At 30.8% G+C, this 21,044-nt stretch overlaps 1 protein-coding gene across 1 annotated transcript in view; it reads right to left on the reverse strand.

The window, feature by feature from the left end:
• Window positions 1-2,604: 2,604 nt before the first annotated feature.
• LOC131078655 (probable transcription factor KAN2) overlaps window positions 2,605-21,044 on the reverse strand; it is a 32,478-nt gene continuing 14,038 nt past the window's right edge. Inside the window, exons 5-7 of the mRNA XM_058016397.2 lie at window positions 15,345-15,459; window positions 3,415-3,595; window positions 2,605-3,276 (exon numbers count right to left, since the gene is read on the reverse strand). Coding sequence (XP_057872380.2) covers window positions 3,260-3,276; window positions 3,415-3,595; window positions 15,345-15,459 — 313 coding nt within the window. The 3' untranslated portion in view covers window positions 2,605-3,259. The remainder of the gene's footprint in view (window positions 3,277-3,414; window positions 3,596-15,344; window positions 15,460-21,044) is intronic.

The raw sequence follows: 21,044 nt of genomic DNA on the forward strand, positions 1-21,044 counted from the left end.
ATGGTCCAATTATGTTCCTTCGATAGTAATTGAAGTGATTCAAAATCCTAGATGCATTTGCATCTCACAATAAAAGTATATTAACAAACATTCGATAGAATTCAGAATTTCAGGTTATAAAACTATCAATTGATTGGAGTAAAATTAAAAAATCAAATCAAATGATACAACAATATTCTTAGATACGACAAAATACATACGACTTGTTGGAAAACTAATTTATGTGCTAGCTACGAGTCCATTTATCTCATTTACTATTGGTTTCTTGTCACATTTTGAAATCATTAATGTAGACTAAAATACTCAAGGGAAATTTAAGACTTCAAACTTATTAGGTATACAGATTCAAATTTTGCAAGGGATCTGAAAGATGCAAAGTCTACCTCAAATTAACAGGTATGCAATTAGGTTAAATACTATTTCTTGGGACTCCAAGAAGTAGATAATTTTATCTTAAATTTCCTTGACAAGAAGTGACAAAATATTTTTTTCTACTCAAAAGGATTCTAGATAAATTGCATGAGAAGCAATAATCATTAGTATTTCTAATGATCAATAACACTTATAATATAAAGATGGCAAAAAATCTATCACCTCTGATGATTAATAACTTATACTGTAAAGATGAAGATTATCATCTTTCATGATAAAACCAAACATATCAACATAAAATTCCATTTGATTTAACATTATGTGAAAGATGACAACATGTTTAGCTCAAGTAGTGTCCAATTGTAGAAGAACCAATATATATACTACTAACTAAAGTGCTTGGATGAGAGAAGTTCATGAATTTAATAGGAATGGTCAATTTGATTGTAACCTCTTTAGGCTAAGGGAGGATGAGGGGTAGACTATAACACTTATGTTAATCCTAGTGTATGATTGGTCCAGTATTCAATTATGGGACATGTGGGTAGTTTTCTATTGTAATACTTGCTAGTTAAAATAACTCATGTGGCATTTACATAACATATTTTAAGCCCTATTTCTATGTTGATTAATATACTCCTGTGGTTTCCAATTAATAAAAAAATATTTTTTTGGCTCTAACAAAGAAGAATAATATTGCATTTAACAAAGTAGGTGGTAAAATTGTCTCAGATTATGATAATTTTTCAAAATAAGCTAAATGATTCTTATTTTATAAATAACTTGTTTACATCAAATAATATCTAAATAATATGAATATTCTTAAAAGTTAACCATAAAAATAGCAAAAATTTGAAAAATATCTCTAATCAATATGAATAATCTGAAAATCTCGACTATAAAAACAAAGTGAAAAGATCAAAACTCTGAAAAATTAACCATAACATAAAAAATATTTGAGTGATAATCGGCTATCTAAAAATATACATTGCCAATACTAGTTGTTGCTCACTCTCTATTATCAAGTAAAAAAACTGGCAAGTGGTTAGCCGCTTTTATTGCTATTGTTATTTAACTTTTGGAGGTACTATCTAAACTCGGAAGGGTGACCTTGTGTCGCCTCACTTTTTTTTTGTGAATATGTGTATACTATACATTGTCAATACTAGTTGTTGCTCTCTCTCTCTCTCTCTCTCTCTCTCTCTCTCTCTCTCTCTCTCTCTCTCTCTCTCTCTCTCTCTCTCTCTCTCTCTCTCTCTCTCTCTCTCTCTCTCTCTCTCTCTCTCTATTTATTATCAAGTAAAATAATTGGTAGGTGGTTAGCTGCTTTTATTGCTATTGCTATTTAACTTTTGGGGGTACTATCTAAACTCCCAAGGGTGACCTTGTATCGCCTCACTTTTTTTTTTGAATACATGTATATTATACATTGTCAATACTAATTGTTGATCACTCTCTTATTAAGTAAAATAATCGACAAGTTGTTAGCCTCTTTTATTATTATTATAACTTTTAAAAACAATGTCTAAATTCTGTAAAAAGACATTATGTCCCCTCACTTTCTTTTGAATATCTGTATTTTATAATCAATAGAAACTAATGTACCTATTAAAAAAATTGGCTTAATACAAGATTACACCCAGAAAAAGGCAAATAGAACTCAACTGAGAACAAGAAACAAAATAAAATGATCCCAGTCACCCAGCTTGCTCATTAAGTGAAATATGTAAGATTAGATTCTATATGCCATGAGGGGTTGATGGGAGACAACATCATGAATTGAGTTACAACTAAAATGCAAATTAAATCTGATCATCTATCTGGCAATTATTATAAATTTATCAACATACAACGCAAAACTCCATGATATGTCACCAGTTGTTCAAGCTTCGTTCCTCTGAATTCTTCTAGTGCTCTCACCAGTTGTTCAAGTTTCGTTCATCTGAATTCTTCTAGTGTTCTCACCAGTTGTTCAAGTTTCGTTCCTCTGAATTCTTCTAGTGCTCCCAACTTAGATTCGTGCATGCAGAGTGATAAGCATGGCTTTGTTTAGATTAATATAACGGTCAGAATAATGGCAATAAGAAGTTGTATCCAAATTTGATTACCCAATATTGATACATAAATGTTTCAAAAATTGTTCTATCCAAATGTGATTGCCCAATATTAACACATGAATGTTTCAAAAGTTGTTCTATACAAATTTGATTATCCAACATTAACATATGAATGTTTCAAAAAGTTGTTCTATTCAGATTTGATTACACAATCATATAAACCGAGACAAAGTTATTTGTGGGTTACTAAAATTTTGAAATTTTCATTAACATCACAAAATGGCATGAAGCTGCCTATATATACTCTTGAATACATACATCATGTGTTCTGCTCCTCCTCAAAAGACAAGTGACATCAAATTCTATAGACGTTACTTGCTTACAATCTTATAATACAGCCATGTGTGAGAAGTCATACACACCCTTCAGCCATCCATCTTTTCTTGCAGATTGCATTGAAAAGCCATTGCAAGATGTACATTTATACTGTATATAAGAAAGGGCTTTTGACTTGCCGTTTGCTGCCACTTTCATAATAATAACAACCCATGTTACAAAGTGCATCCAAGAATTTAAAAACGTAAGATACACCCCTTATACCACCTTGTGTGTGGAACCTCTCTTGAATTTTATCACCCATTTTGGTTTCAATACATCACAATGTATTGAAACTCCATGATTGGACTGATGGGGGAAGAAAGCCTGAGGAAGAAACCTGGAAAAAAATTGCCTTCTTGACCTTCTTTCTGGTTCTAAATATAACTCCTCCTTTCGCTCATAATATATATATTTGTTGAATTCAATATAGTTCTACCAGTACTCCAGCATCCTTATGTTTGCTTAAGATCTGCATACCATGTAAGAAAACCTTCAGCAACTTTCAATACCAATTACTAAATTTTTGAATGGATTAGTGGATAGATGATTCAATTTCTTTTTAGGGTTTTTATTGATTCACTTCATTGTAAGGAGATTAAATGTTTACCTTGCCAACCTGGCCTGCCCAGAGTGAACTCCAAATTAGGGTTTTTAGGTATTATGTTAACTTGTGACAAAGTTGAACTGTTGAAATGTGTATGTGGGTTTTCTCTGTTGTTTTCCTGAAACCCATCGACCACTCGATGCGAATTCAAATGCTGATTCTGCTTTTGATTATTACTATTTACCTGCACCATAACATGCAACGAATGGTATAGTTAGCTTTGTGAGGTATTAAAAGCTACTTGAACATTCTTTACTGCTCACAGTCTACTCTATTATCATGAGCTACCACCATATCCACAGAAATGCTTGAATTGATAAAATTATGGATATTAACAGTAAAATATATATATATATATATATATATTTTGATAGGTAATGAGCTGAAGTCGATAAGATGTACATACCCTATTTTTTTTTGTGGAATTTGAACTTGTAACGTCTATTTCAAGAGCACAAGTTCTCCACCACTAAACCAATTCCGGTTGTACTTAACAGCAAAATATATTATTCAATGAAAAATTACTGTATTATTTAATAAAGAATGACTGCAATATATAGTTTCAAAGTAGTACAACAAATTCATATAAAAATGGATTTATATTTTACATATAATGGGAATTGATTACAGCAAACTAATTATTTTTGACACATCTATAATTGCTGTCATCATTTGTAAAACTGTCTGTCAGCATTATTCAACATATGTTTAATTTTGTTATTCATTATTCTAACTCTCCCTTCTAATGAAGAACTGAATTATTTGGGACGCCTAAAACATCTCAACATACTTCAAACTTTATTTTAAATATCTCCAACATTCTCCCTACAACCAAACATCCATTAAACTCAGAAATGAGCATATTACTGCCCCTTTGAAAACATCAAGTAAAACAGATATATTAAGAGTTCTTACTCAAAGTGATATGTTGCAGAGGATGTTGATTTTTTTATAATGAATGTGAGAAATATGATTTCGATAATAGATTCAATCAATTCAAATGTTTAAAGGTTGATAATTTTTATTTAAATATCAAATAGTTTAATAGTTAATAATTTATAATTATTTTATTTTATTTATGTATAAAAGTAATAAATTTTTTTATCTTATTTTATTTTAAAAATACACTTTTAATTATTAAATTATTTAAATTTAAAAAATAAATTATTTTATTAAAAACTCAATTTTTCAATATAGAAAGATGGTGGACTGAAATTACAATTGAATTTTATGTTAACAAATATAAATTAAATAAGATAATCTAAAATAGTAGAAGGTTGTGTTTCCATACAACATGGGAGTATTCAAAAGGATCAATGTATATTTCACCTTCAAACTCTTCTAACATTCTCTTGTAAAACATCTTCTTTCCTAAAAGACTTTGTTCTCACTATCATGTAGTCATAGATTGTGACTCTACATGATGATCCAACCCTTTCTTTGAAATATAATTTCTCTAAAAACCAAGGGACTAGAGGGAGGATGCCATCATAGAGACCTTCAAATGAAGGTAGTAGCTTCACTGAAATATATATTCATTTGAAATTCCCTTTCATAAAGGATTTTCAATGAGAAATATTTAAATTTTAAAAAGAGGCCTTCATTGAAAGATACCACCTTCATTTGAAGGTGTCTCTCCCTTGATTTCTAGGTTATTGATGCATGACAAGCATTTAAGCTTCAAATGAAGGACCTTTGTCTAAGGTAAATCTTCATTTAAAGGTACTCAATATTTTTGCCTTCCAAAACTTATTTATATTCCATCCCACAAGTGGAACATACTATTGTTGAATCACCTTAAATATTGATTTAATATTGATCTTTTTTCCATAGTAATCACCATAGTGAGTGGTATTTTAAGTATGAGATATATAATGGTGAAAAGTTGTATTTGGAAGATAAAACATCCTTCAAGATTGTTTCTCATGACAATGTAAAGCTCACATTTAGAAATGGAAGGGTAATATCTCTTTCATATATTATATATTCCTTGTTTATTAAATCTATTGTCTATATGTAAGATAAATATTGTGGGTGTGTAGACCTTATCTTTACAAAAGAAGGGTGGAAGGTGGTGCATGGAGAAATAGTGTTGACTAAGTGAGTTCATTCTAGAACCCAATTTTACCTTAACACAATTAATCAATACATTAGTTCTCAATTTCTTGATTCTATGAATCATGATTCCCAGTGAGAAAATAATGCCATGACATGAATGCATGGGCAATATAGTGAGAAATTTCATTATCAATTTATTTTTTGAACATTATATTTATAGAGCACAAAATAACGTTAAGTTGTATTTGAGCTCTATTAGATCTATACAATTTTTTATTTGATGTATAGTGATGTATTTGGTCATGTTGATGTACCTTCACTTGGAAAATATTTATAATGCATGTTTCTTGCATTGATGCTTTCTCTGAAAAACATGAATGCGCCTTCTCAAGAATAAATATGTTGTCCTCTCAAATTTTAAAGAGTTGCAGTCACTTGAAAGAACTAGACAAAGAAAAAGATCAAGGTTGCGAGGATAAAAAATGATGACAAATTCTATTCAACTAAGTTTGATATTTTATATAGGGCAAGTGGTATTGGGAGGGATAAGATAACTCCATACACCTCTCAATCGAGTGGAGTTGTGGAGAGGACACACATCTTGTCAATGGAGAAAAAGCTTGAAGAATGCTTAGTTGAGCCAATTTAGATTAGAATCTATGGACATTGAGAGCATAACTTGCAATTTGACTAAAAAAAATCCTAGCTCAACTCTCTTGGACAAAAACCCCAAGGATTTTTGAATTGGTAAGAAGGATTTATCACGGTGCATCAATATTTTTGGTTTCAAAGCATACGTGTGCTGAAGGAGAACTATTACAAGTTTGATTTCAAAGAATAGATGTGTGTCTTCATTGAGTAAAATGATGGATTTAATTAATACAAAATTTAGAATATTGAGATAGAAAAGATTGTTTGAATCTAGAATCTGATATTTAGATATCAATCTTCTCCTAAACATTTAGATGTTATAGATGAAGATAAAGTATTGGTACAGTTTGATCCAATGATTGGGAAGATTGCACCTGAGGATAAACCAAAAATTTAGGATGCACCTAATGAGGGTGTTGATTCACATAGTGATTCAAAGAAATAAAAAAGAACGTAAAGATAACTATAAAGAAGGCAATAGAATCTAATTATAAGAAGTTATAGAGGAATTCCATGAACAAAGTAATGATTGTGTCAAAGAAGCACAATACATGAGACCTCACACAATTGCCTAAGGTAAGGATTTTTTATTCCTATAAATGGGTTATCAAGAGGTACAATCAAATGCAACGAAACATTAGTGGCTAAAGACTATTTTATCTCTTATTGAAAGCTTACATTCATTTGATTCTATTGATTTGTTATTTTTAAATTTAACTTTGAGTTTAAGAAACTGGATGTTAAGGAAACTTTGTTGCATTGGGTTATAGATGAATATTTAAAACTACATGACACATCCAAATCACTTTGTAGTAAAAGGTAAATAGGAAATAGTTTGCAGTTCGAAGAATTCCTTTCACAATTCCTAAAATTTAGTCTCAAGAATTTGATCAAAATATTTTTAAAATTTGGGAGTTATCAGAGATAAATTAAATAACTATTTTTACAACAAGTAGATAAGTAATCAGTTTATCATTATCTTTGCTTATGTTTATGACATGTTGTTGATCATCAATAATAAGGTTCAATTATAGTTTTGAAGTCCTATCTCTTACTATAGCATGATATGAATAATTTAACAATTGTTAAGTTTATCTTAAGAATGGAGATTGAAATGGACAAAGGTAATATTAAACTTTGACTAAGCTAGAGGAATTACACTAACTCAATTTTGTATAGATTTAGGATGTAATATTGTAAACTAGGGAGTATTCCCATTCTTGTGGAAATAAACATTCTAGTTAAATCTAGTGTTATTTGACACGTAACGTTGTGAATGAAGACATTGTTGCATGCCCTTGTGCAATTGTAGTTAATATCTTGATATATAGTATGGTCAATGACATAATAGACATTGTCCAAGTAGGAGTTCTAAGCAGGTATATTTCCAATAAAAATAAGAATTATTTGAATCCAATGAAGATGGTCTTAAAATTTATTTTTTACACTTCAAAATATTCTACTTTTCTACTATGGAGGACCCTATTTGAGAAGGACAACAAATATATAGATATAATGTGCTGATTGAAACTCTATGGGATTCATTTAATAAACTAATAGCATAGAACATGTATTTATAATCTACAAATAAATATCTAATTCTTTTTTTTCCCTTAAACTTAGTATATTTAAAATACGTCCCTCTTATTATCAATTATTAGATTTACCTATTTTAAGTTACATTGTTATATGCACCCTTATTATTTCTGCCACATCAACTAAGAGCATTACTCACCCCTACATGTAAGTCAAAACTAGTTTTGATTATCACCTCATATATTAAAGCCTCAACATAGAAAACTAAGATGAGTTATGACAAATATATTGTCTTGCAAAAAGCTTTGATTTACAAGCACTTATGCATCTCAACACCAAACCCTTAGCTCACACCACCTCTAAAAATAAATTTCCCAAATAACATATAGTCTAATTATAGTATAAATATTAATATAAATTATAATCAAATGATTTTAGAGATATGTGGAAATTATTTTGGGTAGGGTTATGGCATTACCAAAAAAGTGTCCAATAACTAGTTTTAAGAAACTTGGTAGGATTGTACTATACCTCCACAACCTTGGTGTATTCATTTTTTTTTTTTAACTAGATTAGAGTTGGGATTAAGTAGGCGCCCTTGGGATTAAGTGGCTCTAACACAATAAAAGACTATTTGATGTAAGCAAAGTGATCGATTTGTGATCTTAACAAGACTAGCATGGTGAATGAAATTTCCCTTGTGAGAATTGATTTATAATGAAATTTCAAATGAAACTTCTAAAGACCACATCCCCTTCTATGTATTCTTTCCATTGTCAGTGCCTACATGTATCATAATAATTGATAATCCCCTTTCCCCCTCATAGTAAAGAAATACATTGAGTTACATTTTGGTCATTTAAGAAACCCCAATACACACACACGATAAGGTGTTTCTTTAGGGGTGAATCCCTCAAGATTCAAAATAAGAAAGAGGTGGATAGTAGGATGTCTACCAGTTCAATATTTTTTACTTGTTTGATAGTGCAATAAGTTAGATAAGAAAGAGACAATTTATGTCTTCTCTTTCAACAATAGAAGTAGCATATATGAAAACTACTTGTGTTTGTAAGGAATCAACGTGGCTTGAAAGGTTGTGTTTAAATATTGGAATGAGTCTACATACAATGCAGATTTAGTGTGATAAACAAGGTCATTAGCTTGGTAAAGAACCCTATTTTTTATTTGTGGATAAATCATATTGATTTGCGATACATTTTTGTTCATGACATAGTGGAAGGAAAGAGAACTATCGTCAAGGTAGATATTTTAATTGATATTGCAGATGTGTTGATGAATCCTATGAGCACAAAGGAGTATTATAGGGTGGCTGTGAGAATTGATTCTCTTAACAATTAGTACATTTTTTCAGAAGCTTGTTTGCTATTTTATATTGTATACAACTAAGAGATTATCAGGACTAGGTGGTGTTCCATTGAAAATCCTAAGAAATAATGTAATATTTGAGCACTAATAAAATAGGTGATATATTTGGAGGAATCCATGAGATTCCATAAATGGAAAACTATACAACTTGTAAGCTATATATATTATGACATTTATAAGAGTATATTTAAAATGGAGCTACATAGTGGACTAGGAAGAGCATCACTGACAAGCTAAAATAATATTGTGTTAAAGGTGTGTAAGTGTAATTATCCCCTCTATATGGAGCATTTTAGATTTAAATTGGACCCCCTAGTTATAGTATTCAAAGTTCATCATTGCGAACTATATTCTATTCTGGGGGGAGTTACTCTTGAAGGGCGTGTGTGGATCCAACATAGAATAGTTGGACTAGTATTTCTCTCATGGTTTTGAACTACTTGTTTTTTCAAGAAATTCATAGTCTATAAATTGGTAGATTGGGATGGAGAGTCCGTGTGAATTTTATTACAATGTTATGCTATCAAATTAACTAGATAGAGATTGAAGGCCTCCATTGAAGCAATGAGACTCCATGATTGTATTGCAACAATCTTATAGAAGATAAACATATTGAGTAGACTCTTTTGATGCTAGATTTTTTCCTTCAGAGAGTTGTTCTAGTGTATATCTTATGTCCCTTGGCATTACTCTACTAAATGTTATGAAGATTTATTTCTATTTGCATAGTTTCTCTTGATCATTTAATGTGGATGCAATCTAATTTTTTTGCACTTATATGATCATTGAAATTTCTTGTACAATATAAATTAATGTTTCCTACTAAATTTGTATCTTTTTATATTCAAATTTGGGTATCAAGAGGATCCTATAAAAATACGCAAGGAATCCATCTTAGCCTATTGAGCACAAGTGAATTATTTGAGATTATAGAGATATTTTGAAGTCTACATGTACCAAGGAAAAATATTGAATGAATCCTTGCAAAACTAGAGAAATTTTATAAAGAAACATTTTGGGCAGGTCATCAAAATATTGATTCACATGTTTCTTTAAGAGAGCCATGAATTCAAGAAAGTTGTTTAACACTTCACTATTATGTCAAAGAAAGTAGGCCCATGTGAATCTAGAGAAATCGTCATTGAAGGTAAGTAAATGTTGGTATTTGCTAAAATATAGATGAGAAGGGGCTTGATAGATTGTTGTGAACTATGTATAAAACTTGTGATCTTGCAAAGCTTTTCCTTTTCTAAAATTCTCTTCATGATGTTTTTCCATGATGTATCCCTAGAACACCCCATCAGAAAGGTGGATTTTAGGAAGTTGTGTGACCATATCCAATTCACTCAACTATTGAATATAATGGTAGTTGAGAAGGTCAACCACTCATGTCAAATTAGCCATATCATTAGTGTGATTAAAAAGTGTAGTGGAGGGAGTTCTTGCACAAAGTGAGAAAAGATTTACAATCTAGATTAGTGATTAGCAGGTTTCCAACTACAACTAGAGGTTCATCTTCTAGTTCTTGAATTATAAATAAAACTAGAGTAAATTTATCCTTCTTACTTATGACCATGTGCATGATCTAATAGATGAAAAGGAGGCTTGTTGACAAGGAGGTAACACAAAAATATATATTTGAATGTTCATTCACCCACATCAATAGATCTAATCCCCCAAACATCTACTACATAATCATCACCCGTGAAAATCAATGAATTTTTTTCAAATTATTGAACATCTCTTGAAGAGGTCATATATGTGAAGCACTATCTAATCAATAATTCACGACTCAAATAAGTAAGTAGAAATTAAAACCAATGCCTTTCCTTTCTCTCTAGCAAATTTGGAAGAAGATGAACCTTGAAAAAGAGAATTAAGAAGATTTATGTTGTTCTCCTTGATTATTGTAGTCAACCAATCTATATATTTCTTCATACCTTTGGGTTCATCATGCCCTACCTACCCTTATTGACCATAAATCTAGACTAAGTTGATTATTAGACTTATTTTATAATGGGAGAGATGTTGCCTAGCGGAGAGCATGCTTATAATGATTTATTTGTTACTAATTGAGGGTGGAGTTGAGGTGTGAAGGAAGAAGAAGAAGAAGAGAAGGCTATGGTGAATAAGAGTACAACAAATACTCAAATAATCTTGAGCAACCTTATTCACTAATTCACCTCAAATAACTATACTCTTATTCGTTTCTCAAGAGGAACAATAAGAGTACAACAAATACTCTAATAAGGTTGCTCAAGATTATTTGAATTAAGAAGGAGCTTTCATCAAAAGGAACTAGTTCGACTACTTAACCCTTATTTGTGAGAACTATACTCAAATAATCTCAAGCAACCTTGCATTACTCAAATGAAAGTCTCTACTTTTCTATATATTTTAGACATGTTGTGCAATCCCTAGAACCATTTTCTATGCACTCTTCCCTTGGTGCATGTATCTTTAGATATTTTTTGGTAGCATAAAAGAATTCTATTACGCCTTTCTTGCTACACTAAGTTCTTCCAATTCGATTTCCTTGTGATAGTAGTTTGAATTGTACAATAGTGACATGATTTTATTTTATCTTTAATTTCTTTATTATTTCTTTGTTCAATCCCTTCCATTTATTCTCCACACTTAAAAGTTTTTTAAAAAACTCTACGAATTTGAAAAGAAATCAATATCATTTTCAAAAGACCTGGAACGCAACACCTACCTGATTCAATCACTTGACCTAGTACACTACTACTAACACTTTGACAACTCGCTTCTGAGTTGCATATGAGGTTCTAACAGTGTGCCTTTATCTCCACATTTGCACTTCTCTCATAGATAATCCAAGCTTTTCTTCTAGCTATGCTTGCTACAAACTGAAATGAAAGTGTCTCCATAGACCTACGCCTCTATAGATGTCATCAAACATCAATTAAAAAATCATACATAAGCATAGTCTTTAAATTCACTATTACTGTAATGGTCATTTAATCATATAAGCAACCTTTTCCAATGCATAAACATCAATAACTGGCGGTTCTGAGCATTTATTGATTCCTTTAATGGTGCAGTTGAAATGCCCAAATGGCCTATCTCATATCCTTCTCTCCAAGTCTTCGCTAGCTTCCTCTGTCTCGTGACAATATTCTTCCACGCCTTCTACAGCACATTGTATATTATTATTATGCGTAAGCTTCCACATGCCTCACATTGCACAAGATCAGTTAGACACTCTGATACCCTATATATGAACTAGAAGAGAGCAAGGTAAAAGCTCAATTCATACATTGATGTGCAGCGTACAAATTTATGAAGGACAAATGCAGTTATAAGTTGAAATAACTGCTTAGAAACCGCCTAAGCCTAAAACAAACAATGTAATAAACTACGCTGATGCTAAAATTTGCTAACAAATGACACCCTTTGTTGCACTTAATATTGATCTTCAATTCAAACTCTCCTAAGCTTAACTTCGTGTGATTCTTAAATCTTAATCAGTTCCAGTTACACCCCTCATATCTCTCAAATAATATAGTTCACTTAAATCCACCTAGTATGGATATGTATAAATTCTAATAACATACCCAATTGAGATGGTTGTCCCTATCTTTGGATAGAGTAAGGGTTTATTTTGGGAAACTAAGGTGAGTAGAAATACACATTCCTGAAATTCAGTGTAATCATCTCTTTCATTCTTGAAATTATTTTCTTCATTGAGATCAATTGATATCTAATCTTTGCACAATATTGTAAGAATTTGTCATTGACTATTCATATTATCTATATTTTTTATTATGTCTTTATGTGTTTTGCATTACTATGTTGTGATTCAGCTGAGCTATTTGGTTTATGAGGTCCCTATTGGGTTTCAAGGGGAATTATATAGATAAAATACAATTGATATTAGTAGTTCAATTGTCAAATATATAGTGCTAGCTATACAAAAGGGAGATTAACTGGATGCTTAACTGGATGCTGTACTTGCTTGCAATGATATAGGATCCAGAAAAAACATAGGTGAGAATTTTATTCACAAAGAAAAACTTGTGTAGATGATTTTGAACTCAAGTAAGGTTACATACTTGAGTAAAATACTTTAAAAATGACCATTTCTAATAAGTTAGCATTGCAAATGAGAATAGGAGTAAGATCATTTTGTCATTAGATATGGAAGTGGAAGTATGATGGTAGAAATCAATGGTATGATAATTGAAGGAAGAACAAATACCATATTATTTTGGTAAGGAGATTTTGGAGAAGACTACTACTTTTTTTTATTTTAAAAGAGCCTTAATAATTTTGTATTGACATCAAGCAAACATTAAAAATTAATATAAATGAAAAACACTAAAATAATACAATTATTTAATATAATTGAAACCATAAATAATTATACATAGTCTATATGAAAACATTAAAGTTTGAATATATTAAATCTTATAAGAGAAAAAGTGGTCTCTCATATATCCTTCACTAATACCTTACAAAGATTCGAAGTCACCTAATGTGAAAAACCTGAACATCAACAGATTACAATCCTATGGAAATCAATATTTCAACTGAGCTCAAATATCTAAAGATAGGGAGGTGTGGGCATATACCAACATATATGGCATCCTCTCAATAAACAAAACACTCAAGTGTTCTGATGGCTTCTCCTAGGCAAGACAAATTTCTGACAACATAATTAGCAAAAGAAAAAAGAAAAAGTAGGGGTTTCATCTAGGTTTTAAGATGCCATTTATGCCTGATGAAAAAGGAGATCCAATGTGAGTTAATGTGAATATCCAAATGGTTTCGAGCAATGTGACAGTATGAATTATTGTTAAATGATAGTCCTCAAACCTGGTCAACCGAGCCCCGGGAATCCTATAGTTTTTAGATATACTCCATTTTTAAAGTTTTCTTTTTCTCCTCCTGTCAGTGGGAAACGATTCAAACAGCACTCACAGCACACATTGAGGCAAGTGCAAAAGTTTTCCAGCTTACACCAACTGATAATAACATTTATGGTTTACATGGATTTGTGTGTATCACAACAAGCCCATCTAACAAATCCTGCTGTACCCTCACCACCAATTTTCTCCTCCATATCATAACTCTTACCCCACAGTATTGACTTGGGTCTGCCATGACCAGTTTCTCCTCCATATCATAACTCTTACCCCACAGCCTTGACTTGGGTCTGCCATGACCAGCTGTATAAAATTGGCAGATGGGAAAGCAATGTGGATGAAATCAAATGCCCGTTTGACAATGGAAAAGCTGTAGAATGTTTCATGGGTTTCATGTACAAGTCTTGCACAGTAAGCATATACGTTTTCTGTGCACTTGTTCCCCACCATCAAAACTCCACCTGACATTCCAATTCCAATTCAAACCAGTGTTTAATTCATTCATGTTTTTTTCTTACGATCTCCTCAGATTTTCAGTCCTGAATCGCAGAGGAATATCTTTTGGCAGGATAGCTTAAGGCCAATGGATCTTTTGCCTGATAGTCACGTCATAGAGAGCACCATTATCAAGATCAACTTTTCCACGTCACCATAATAATAGCTTTGACAATGAAGCTGATAACATTAGATTCTTTGGCCGCGTATTCTATGTTCAGGATTTACTTTTCAATCAAATTTATCTTGATGTAATTTTAAGCTGGTTAATAGTACTGTGTAATTCTTATGTAGTCCAAGTATCTGGGTTCATTTATATTATCTAACAGTTTGTTATTTGATATGAAAGGACTAATTTTTTATGCTGACACTTCTTCAACTCAGAATTAAAGAATGAGGGGTATCTGTTCTGATAAAGTCGTCTCATTTTATTTTTTATATAAATCCCATCAACTTTAAAATATTTTAAATCACTCTTTTAAATTTCTGTTTATGGCAATAACTTTTATTCTTTTGTACTGCGCGCCACCATTATTTGGCATATCAAGCGTTTTACCTCTTCTTTAGGTCATTTCTTTTGCTTAATCTGAAGTGGGTCATCGTACAATGCCTGTGCCGGCATTTCGTAATATGCCTTGAATGCAAATTAAAAACCATATAGCACAACTGTTGTTTCATAAAAAAAAAAAGGCTCAGAATAAAGTAAAAATTCTCTGGCGCTTTCCTTAACTTGAAAGAAAAATAGCGTGAAAAGAATGAATTCCATGTTCGAGACACTGTAGCCAACTTTTGTCACTTTCCTTGTTTTAAAAAAACGCTCTGGATTTCGAGTCAAAAAGGAATTTGATAGACTCTACTTAATTCAAAACAAACTTGCTCTTTTTATCTCGATAAGTCCAAGAATAAAGTACGGCATACCTCTATTAACTGCATGGAGTTCTGCTGCATACGAAAGGAATGCTGCAAATTGCTCTGACCGCTGCTAGACAGCTGCATCTCTTGTACCTCATCTCGATTTCCCCAACATCCTCCACTGTAAAAAAAAAAATATACCATGTCATTTTCATTGGAATGAAATTTTCATATTTCCAGAGTTTAAAATGCTTAGAAAAAGCAGCACACCGTAGACAGTGGGCATCGTATTGATTCAAAATAGATGCCCCTCTTTACCCAAAATAAAATAAATGCTCATTCTCAAGTAATATACAGAGCTATGGAATGAATCTACCTCCTTTCTCTTATTCAGGTCAGAGAGAGTATCCTATCCTATCCTATTCTATCATTCCAACCCATAATAATTGTTCGCCATAGTTAAAACAAGAACAGAAACTAATTGGTTCTTAAAAAACTTAAACTCAAAGTCTTTGAAAGATGCAAATTCCGGCATTACTTAGTTTAATTGGGTCATAACATCTTAAACTCAAAGTCTTTGAAAGATGCAAATTCCAGCACTACTTACTTAATTTAATTGGATCTTCAAATCTTAAACCCAAAGTCTTCGAAAGATGCAAATTCCACCACTACTACTTAGTTTCCATGGATTGAATGCTATTCTAAGACATTGTTCTATGGGACAACATTAGAGAGTAATTGGATGTTAAAATCTTAAACCCAAGTCTGTGAAAGATGCAAATTCTGATACTACTTAGTTTAATGGGTTTAAGATTAGTTTAATTGGGTCTTCAAATCTTAAGTCCAAAGTCTTTGAAAGATGCAAATTCCAGCACTAAGTTTCCATGGATTGAATGCTATTCTAAGACATTGTTCTATGGGACAACATTAGAAAGTAATTGGATGTTAAAATCTTAAGCCCCAAGTCTTTGAAAGATGCAAATTCTAATACTACTTAGTTTAATGGGATTAAGATTAGTTTGATTGGGTCTTCAAATCTTAAGTCCAAAGTCTTTGAAAGATGCAAATTCCAGCACTAAGTTTCCATGGATTGAATGCTATTCTAAGGCATTGTTTGTTCCCAGAGACATCATTAGAAAGTAATTGGATCTTAAAATCTTAAACCTAACTTGAAAGATGCGAATTCCAGCACTAGTTAGTTTTCACAGATTGAATGCTATTCCAAGGCATTTTGTTCCATGGGACAAGAACCCACAGATTGATTATACCAAAGTGTACAGTACTGAAAGTTATTCTTTGAGAAATCGCTTATAAGCCATTGCTTGTGATTCATAATCAGACAATGCTTTGTGCTGATTCATAATCAGACAATGCTTTGTGCTGATTCATAATCAGACATTGCTTTTTAAGCACAATATTAGAGAGTAATCAGGCCTTAAAATCTTAAACCCAAAGTCTTTGAAAGATGCAAATTCCAGTTCCAGCACTACTAAGTTTTCATGGATTGAATGCTATTCTAAGTCATTTTGTTCCATGGGACAAGAACCCACAGATGATTATACCAAAGTGTACAACACTGAAAGTTATTCTTTGAGAAATCGCTTATAAGCCATTGCTTGTGATTCATAATCAGACAATGCTTTGTGCTGATCTATAATCAGATATTGCTTTTAAAGCATAATATTAGAAAGTAATTAGGCCTTAAAATCTTAAACCCAAAGTCTTTGAAAGATACAAATTCCAGCACTACTAAGTTTTCATGGATTGAATGCTATTCTAAGTCATTTTGTTCCAAGGGACAAGAACCCACAGATTAATTATACCAAAGTTTACAGTACTGAAAGTTATTCGTTGAGAAATCTTAGATTGATTATACCAAAGTTTACAGTACTGAAAGTTATTCGTTGAGAAATCGCTTATAAAGTTATAAAACATTGCTTGTGGCATCTTGATCCATGGGACAAGAACCCACAGATTAATTATACCAAAGTTTACAGTACTGAAAATTATTCTTTAAGAAATCACTTGTAAACCATTGCTTATGATTCATAATCAGACAATGCTTTTGCTTAAAATGGTTTAAATTGCAGTCCCATCCTTGTATCATCATCATCACAACAAGTCCGTGTGAAAAAGCGAAGGAAAAGACAAAATATAAAGACAGAAAAGATCCTTTACACTGTTAAAAAGATGAATGCAATGCATGCACGTATGCTTTATATTCCTCCGAGTTTGAACGAAAGATTGCACAATCAAATTCCATGGACAGATGAGACATGATTTAACACAATTACCTCACCACGGAGAACAAAACGGCATTTGGAATATATAAATATACAAATATACAAATACACAAATATACCATTGATTTTTGCTGTGAATTGACAGACAATAAGTATATGGAGCTCCCTTGACTGTTGATTATTTGGGACGTCCCATCACGTAGACGACATGATAGAGTGGTTGATAAAATCAAAATGGCTGGATACCCCACGTGATGCCCATTAACTTACATTCCATGAGACAAAAAAGGCTGTCTCTCAGGTTTAACTTCTCCATTATGGTGGCCCACAGTTTTACGTCAAGAATCTCCTAACCACTACGTGAAGAAAAGCATTTCTTTCAGCACTTTACTTTGCCCAAAATGTCTGTCATTATGCATATATTTCATTTGTCTCAGTCATCTTCTTATTTGCATCAAAACAAAAGGTAAGTTATTGGGTAGTGGTGGAAAAAGCTTGTGGAATATAATTGAAGGCACTGTGTGGAACAAAATGAAAGAGGACTCCCTACAAGACAATTTTCAAACTCTGTGTAACTGTCCTTTTAAAGTGATACAAAACTTACCGATCCGCACAGGAATATTATCTCAAAAGAAGATAGCCAAATGGCCATCCATAAAAATGTACGCTCAAAATTTGGCAAAACTTAAACTACACGTGAGCAGATGATTCTTTACACGACTGCATTCAATGAAATGACATCTTCATAGGAAATTATTGGGTTTCGGGATCAAAAGTTTGGGCTTTACAGTGAAAGAATTCGACCCCGCAACCTGTCAGTTTTGACTGGAACACCCCAACTGTTCTTCCTCTTCATACCTATCTAAATAAATTGGATAGGTTTTTGGGTCGACTGATTTGACAATACAACAACATACCCACTTCATAAAAAACTTCCCAAAAGTTGAGACAAAGTGTGAAATTGAGAAAAAAGGGCCACCAAATCAGATTTTCTTTTATGAATAGTAGGATATGGTGAAGATTAGGGGACTCTAATTTGGGTCGTCCTAATAAAGTTTGTTTCTTTTATGGAAATTAATAATATTTTTTTGACAACATGCTTGAAAGTCAATAGGAGTTCTTTTTAGAATGACTATGTTAATTTAATAAAGGGTTGTAATTCAATGGTTAAATACAATTGGTGAGCAAGATGGTATGTGATATAAAACCACCTACCAAGGCTCTTCAAATCTCGAGAGGCGCATTTAGATCAAATTTAACACTTGGGTGAATTTGACGTTCTAGATCTGGATCCTCTTGCACGTGGTTGGTAAGTTTGACGGATTGGATCCTTTATCACGTGGTTGGTGAATTTGACGGATTGGATTTGACAAACTTCCTCTAACATGTGATTGCTTAGTTGAAGACGACTTGTGATTAGATATATGCTTACATCTATATATTCTGACTCGTATGTATCAAGAGAAAATCTATTATTTTATGATTTAAATTATATTAAATTAAAAATTAAAATAAAAAATATTATATATATTATATAAGAATAAAGAATTACATTTATAAAATTGGAAATGACAGATGTAATTTAACTAATCTACATTTAATAATTAAAAATATATATATATTTTAAAATATGAATAATAATTTTGAAAATGTAATGTTATAAGAATAGATATTTACATTTGTAAAATTGGAAACGATTGGATGGTAACTAATTAATCTAAATTTAATAATTAAAATATTTTTTTATTTCAAAAAATATAATTTTTATTCAATTTTTTTTTAAATATTTATGATTATAGGGGAAGGGGCCTAATTACCACCCATGTTCCAATAACTGTTCACTCCTTGCTCATCCAACCCCCCAGTTACTAACTTTAAAAAATAAGAAAAATGATCATTAAAAGCCCATTAAGATATTTCACATGTACCAATAACCACCTACTTGTACCCCTAGTAGTTAAAATTTAATATTTAATTGAAGTAGTTGTAGTGTATGTCATTGGGTCATTTTTAAGTAGATATTAAGTATCACCTCTAAATGAACATGTTTTGACCTTTTTGCACATAATGAACCATCATGCATTCTTCCTAATTGCCCAAAAGATAAAAAATAGCTTTAAGCTTCTAAGTCATATATGAAAACAACCAAAAAATTTGTCAAATTTGATGTACCATTTACGAGCTTAGTGTGTGTGAAGCACCAATATCCAAAATATTTTTATTTATTATTATATTTTTATCTTTATGTATTCGTCATTCAATTACATTATGATCAATTTATAGGTTATATACAAGGCCAACACAAATATAAATTTAGTTTGGACTCTAATAAATTGTTTGATAGGACATCACAAAAATACAAATATATATTTTCTTTATATAACTAAAAATCAATTATAATGGTTTGAGATGAAAGATTTTAAATCAAAACCTTAAGTGCCACTTCTTTTTAAAACTAATTTGTTAATTATATATATATATATATATATATATATATATATATATATATATATATATATATATATATATATATATATATATATATATATATATCTTAAATATAAATAAATAAAAACTAAATATAAGTATTTTAAATATTTTTTTATATAAATAAAATATATTTAACAAACAATCTTATTTTTAAAATGGTCAATTAATGTTTTACCAAAATATTCTTGATATATACAAGAATTTGAATATTATAATTGTAAAGTGTATTTATCTACCCCATCTTCAAGTTATTTTTTATTGTGATTAATATGCAAGTAAAAGAAAATAATGATTCTTTTCTATTTTTAAAATAAGTTATTAAATAATTTATTCATAAATATGTTGTTATTCATTTGTTAATAATTTTTTTTCATATTATAAATTCTAAGTGTATAGAAATGTTTACTCTATAATGATAAAAGTATTTTTTAAATTTAATCTAATGAAAAATAATTCATAAAGAATATTTATATATTGAATTAGCGAGTTTTAGATTATTTCCTTGATATGAAATTTAAAACAAGTAGATAGTTAAATGTTTATGTTTTTCATTTAAATAATCATTTTATATAACTTATATTATATGAATATGTTGTTGATTATAATAAACTTTATCCTAAAAATAATATACAATTTATATGTATTGTCTTTAACAATTTTATGAGGCATCTAAAAGTAAGTTGTGCCCGTTTTAAAGAAAAAAGAATCACCAAAGATTCAAAAGAAAGAGAAGAAATGAATAATGAGGTTAACACATAGGCATTGGTACAAGGTCTCTAGTTGGCTCTAAGTTGGATTAAAGAACATTAAAATAGAAGACTATTCAATGAAATTCATAAACTCAATTCAAAGGAAAAATGATTGAAAATAGAAAATTAATAATATACTTTCTTAGGCATAGTTGTTATAGATATGATTCAAGAAAAGAAGATTAGTAGTCATGTAAATGGATTAGAATATTTACACAATTTGATTAATATTTAATAACTCCAAAACCAATTTCCATGATGATGCATTGCAATTTTTTTAGGAA

The sequence above is a fragment of the Cryptomeria japonica genome, chromosome 2, assembly GCF_030272615.1.
Source record: "Cryptomeria japonica chromosome 2, Sugi_1.0, whole genome shotgun sequence".
NCBI lineage: Eukaryota > Viridiplantae > Streptophyta > Pinopsida > Cupressales > Cupressaceae > Cryptomeria > Cryptomeria japonica.